At 50.2% G+C, this 4,534-nt stretch overlaps 1 protein-coding gene across 1 annotated transcript; it reads right to left on the bottom strand.

The window, feature by feature from the left end:
• Window positions 1-284: 284 nt before the first annotated feature.
• On the bottom strand, window positions 285-3,988 carry LOC137162521 (butyrophilin subfamily 1 member A1-like). Its single transcript, XM_067562407.1, has 3 exons — window positions 3,911-3,988; window positions 2,371-2,401; window positions 285-1,037 (listed from the first exon to the last, which is right to left on the bottom strand). The coding sequence occupies exons 1-3, from the start codon at window positions 3,986-3,988 to the stop codon at window positions 523-525; spliced, it is 624 nt and encodes a 207-aa protein (XP_067418508.1). The 3' UTR covers window positions 285-522.
• Window positions 3,989-4,534: the final 546 nt, after the last annotated feature.

Raw genomic sequence — 4,534 nt, 5'->3', positions numbered from 1 at the left:
GCTGGATAGCAACATATCACAGTAAAGCCTCAGCTCGCACCATAGGGACATGCCGGTATAGTCCCTGTTGGTGCTGGAGGTTCACAACCAAGTAGGGAAGCAAATCCCACGATTCTACCCCCAACAATTGCAGCTGGGAAATTAAGAAAACAAAAAATAAATCAGAATTGTCTTGCACGCTTTAATGTAATGTAATTTAACGTAAATACTCCTCAGATTGAAAAGGAGCTAAGAAGTAGCTTCAATAACCCCAGCAATGGAAAAGAGACACACAGATTATGGGAACAGTTTTTTTTAATGATACGAAAATGGCAACAAAATCAAGGAAGTGACGTGCAATTAAGGAGTTGCAGTCTCATCTTCAGTGACGTTTTATAAATCTCTCTGTCCCCACTGATGCTGCAAGGAGGGGGAAGGAGCTTCTAGGGATCATAGAGATGAAGAGCCTGGGACTAGGTAGATGGGAGTTCTCCAGGGTCATATAGACTAGGGTGTGTGAGGCTAAAGAGGGGCCCCAGTGTCTCAGGGACACAGGCTGAGCCGGGATCCTGGCCCCACCCAGAGCCAGGGGCGGATTCTCCCACCAGGGACAGAGGCCGGCGGGAAAGTGAAGATCGGGGCCTGCTCACCAGCATCGAAAAATGTCACCTGCCCCCGGTCACAGTCCAGACACACCCGGATCCTGCTGGGGACCTGGCGCAGGGGCAGGGGGGTCGCAGGGGAGGTGAAAGCCTGGAATTTACCCAGCCGGCCCCCAACAGCCCAGATCCCCTCCTCAGGGTTAAAGCTGATCCTTCCCTTCCTCCTCACAGACTCTCTGGCCACCCCCACAAACAAATATACCCCATCCCCCACCTCCACCTCCCAGCAATGTCTCCCCGAGGTGAATCCCTCACAGCCCAGCACACAATAGGCGATGTCAAATCTCTCAGGGTTGTCAGGCAGATCCTGCCGTGTTTCTGCCCCTCTCACATTTTTCCCATCCTCAGACAGGACGAGTTCGGGATGAGCCGTGTCTGGATCCAGAGTCACATTCGCTGGGGAGAGAGAATCAGAGTGTTAGGGGCAGAGCTCAGCCCTGGGGGAGGGTTTGATGGTGTCAGTGACAGAATCTGCCCCACCTGGAGCGTGAATCAGGAAATCTCCTTCCTCCAGGATTTACCCATCAGCTCTGAGATGGCAGCAAAGTGCTAGGGAGAGTCACTGCCTGGCAGAGAGCAGTGAGTCACAGAGTGAAAGAATCAGCTGGGCCAAGCCTGGGACTTGGAATCTTTTCCCCCTGCCCCAGCCTCTCCCCACTGAAGGGCCTAGCAACTCGGGGGGCACTGGCAGATTGTACAACTCAGTGAACATTGACAGAGCTCCCCTCCCCCTCCCCAGCTTGAATCTCACTGTGTCCCTGCAGCCCCTGAGCTGGACTTTGGTTTGGGGCCTCCCTCCCGCTGGTATCCTGCCTGTTCTGAAATGTCAGTCCTCGGACAGCAACGGGCCAAACAGGAGCAGAATTGAACATGCCCAGAACTGCACTGCTCAGCAGCAGTTACAACACAAAAGTACATAAGCATGAGGGAGGGGTTAGCACAGGGGAAGCTCAGTCGAATGAGGAAGAAGCTATGTTTGGGGGGGAGCTGTAGAGTAGGTGGCTAGTGGAAAGAAAGAGAGGGCCATGCTAGTCATGGGAGACTAAAGTGATGTCCTGTTTAACAGGGACAGGAGAATTCTGGTGTCATGGTAGTTGGAGAGATGAGAAAAGAGAGAAGATCCCAGGTTGCAGAGCCCGTCTGTGCTGGTTTTATTCTGCTGCATCCTAGTTTAGCAGCCTGGTCACAGGAGCTCCCTGGGTCTGTATATTGGAGCCAGGAGAGCCTTGGTCTGTAATCAAGGCTCTGTCCCTCTGCTTGAGATTAGAGCAAGGATCACCCACAGACACACTCCCTGCCCACCAAGTCTATATGAGGTCACTGCAGAGCTACTGGCTTCCTCCATAGAGAAGATGAAGGAAGAAACAGAGCGGCACAGGAGACAGGCCACCAGAACATGGAGGAAAAACAAACTCCCCCTGGGCTAGAGGTTATGGAGCTGCATTTCCCACTGGCTCTGTACAATGAGTGGAAGCTGCTCTCACAAATCTCTGTCGGGTGCAGAGCCCATGTAGGCAGTGGAGAGGCAGGAAGAGTAGCTACACTATGATACAGGTCATTGTGGTGTGCTAGGACACAATCACAGCCCTGCCTCACCTCATGATGTGCTGTGAAATGCAGGATGCTGCAGAATGAACTAACATGTCCACTTCCACGTTCAAGGAAAAAGAGGAACATTGTCTCATGGGAACTGATATATAGACACTGATAAAATACTGTCGTTAATTACCTTCTTCTATAGGTGCCACGTCTTCTCCACCCTAAAACCAAGCACATAATTAGAGATGAGAGCTGATCTCAACAAGTATTTCATGATTCAATATTGTACAAACTATTACAATGAGGGGAAAATAAAGTTTTCCAGAAGTATCCTGTCATATAAATCATCAGAAGCTCCACTGACCTGCATGAGTCTCTCTCTCCCAGGGTGTATCTTCACTGCAGAGTTAGCCCAGGATCTTACTTAGCTGCTGACTCTAAGCTGTTTATTGCTCAAGCACAAAAACTCTGACTCAAGTTTGCTGGTCCTTTAAACTCAGGCTAGTTGGCAAGACTTTGGGTATAGGCTGTAGTCCAGGTTCCACTTTAATTCAGGTTGCTTACCTGGGTACTCTGTGGTGTGGATGGAGGCTAATCATCTCAGATGCCGATAGTCCTCCAGTGCTTTCCCTCAGTTCCTCCGGGGCCGTATTTTCTTGGTCACTACCTACGTCCGTCTTCTGTACCAGAAGCCAACTTCCCATGTATAGACCCGGTGGTCTCTACATTGGACCATTACATGTGGTCTGCTACAATTCTACTGCACTTCCAGAGTGCTTCTACAGTGATGCCATCTGGGAGAGTATCCTCCCAGCATTCTGCCAGCTGTTCAGGTACTAATATGAAGATCCTGGTGGACTTCTGGTGGACTTCACGATTTGCAGAGGGATGGAGTCAAAATCAGCTGTTGCAGAAGGATATCTCATAGAAGCTGGCAGAGAAGGGAATTTACAAGGGGGAATCACACTGTGGGGAGAAAATCAAATCCCTCAAGACTACATAAAAGCAAGGATCACATCCCCCAGTCTGACAACTCACTGGGAATGTGCCCTTTCTACAAGGAGCTGGACCAGCCGCCTGGCACTGCCCTAAGCAGAGAGCCCCCTTTCCCTCTGGATGGGTTTTCGACTACGGATGGTGCTGGTGGTTGATCAGGCAAAGCGGGACCAGAGGAGCAAGAGCAAATGCTACATGCTTTGTAGAATAGCCAGAATGACCTGAAGCCTGAGTCCCAGGACCTCTTCGGGGAGCAGATGGGAGAATGGACCAGGAAGGATGCAGAAGAGGGGCCAGTATTGCAGCAGCTGGGTAAGATGCAAGCTGCCGGATTTGTTATTGTTATGGGGAATATTAACAATGTTTATAACCAATCTCATTACTGACATAGGAATGTTGTGTGCTGGGGGTGGGGGTGGTCAACTTTGATAACAAAGCTTCACCTGAGGTCAGAAGAAACCTCCATTTTCCCTCTTCCTCCTTTCTTGCCCACTCCTCCCTGGTCACATGGATTCCAAGTGCGTATGCAGGCAGGGGAAATAAACATGAAACCAGTGCTGTATTCTGGCACACTCTGCTACAGGCATGCAAAGCAGTACAAGCAATGCTTGGAAATGTAGGGAAATGGGCAGCAGAAGCATATGTCTGCATGATCTCCTCAGCAAGTCATGCCACCGCCTTCCCAGAGTGACAAGCTGCTTCTGAAATGTCCTGCACCTTGTCCCATGCCCTACATCTGCCTTCTGGTTGCGAAATGAGAGTTGCATTAACTCCAACAGCTGCAGCAACTCCTCATTCTGAGTTGGATCCATGCCTTGCCACTGGCTGGAACAGGGCTGCAGGCAGATGTGTGGTGTTTGCCAGGCCAGAAGTGGTTACTATACTGAGTTGATGGGCTAAGATCACTTCTGCACAGAGCCCAGGAAGGACAGACAAGTTCTCTCACATACACTGAGAAAGAATTCATAACGCAGTGTGGTGCTAAGTACCATGGGACATCCCCCTAGAGTCCTAGCCCCTCACACAGGTGTGTACAGCACTATTGGGGACAAAGCAACACGGGCATGACTTGGGTAGGGCTTTGCAGTGGGGACGCTCACACCTGGGCAACACTAACCCAGTTGCTTAGACCCGGGTGCAAATTCCCAGGACTAACTCTGCAGTGAAGACATTCCTCTAGTGACCACACATTTAAAAGACTTTTCTATGATAAGAAGTCCCATTACCTCTGTAACTATTAACACTTATGATCACAGTTTCCTGTGATTTAGGTTAGATTTCAGGAAAACCTTACTTACTACAAGGGTAATTAAGCCGTGGAACAGGCTTCCAGGGCAGGTTGTGGAATCCCTGGCACT

Source organism: Emydura macquarii, unplaced genomic scaffold, assembly GCF_026122565.2.
Source record: "Emydura macquarii macquarii isolate MOO-44397 ecotype Brisbane River unplaced genomic scaffold, CSIRO-AGI_Emac_v2 contig_2423, whole genome shotgun sequence".
In the NCBI taxonomy this organism is placed as follows: domain Eukaryota; kingdom Metazoa; phylum Chordata; order Testudines; family Chelidae; genus Emydura; species Emydura macquarii.
This window is presented reverse-complemented; position numbering and strand designations above follow the sequence as displayed.

Coding starts and splice junctions, on each gene's coding strand:
- LOC137162521 (XM_067562407.1), bottom strand. CDS start 3,988: ATGGATCCAACTCAGAATGAGGAGTTGCTGCAGCTGTTGGAGTTAATG. Junction 2,402..3,910: donor TTCGCAACCAGAAGGCAGAT/GTAGGGCATGGG, acceptor GCTTGGTTTTAG/GGTGGAGAAGACGTGGCACC. Junction 1,038..2,370: donor CGTGGCACCTATAGAAGAAG/GTAATTAACGAC, acceptor CTCTCTCCCCAG/CGAATGTGACTCTGGATCCA.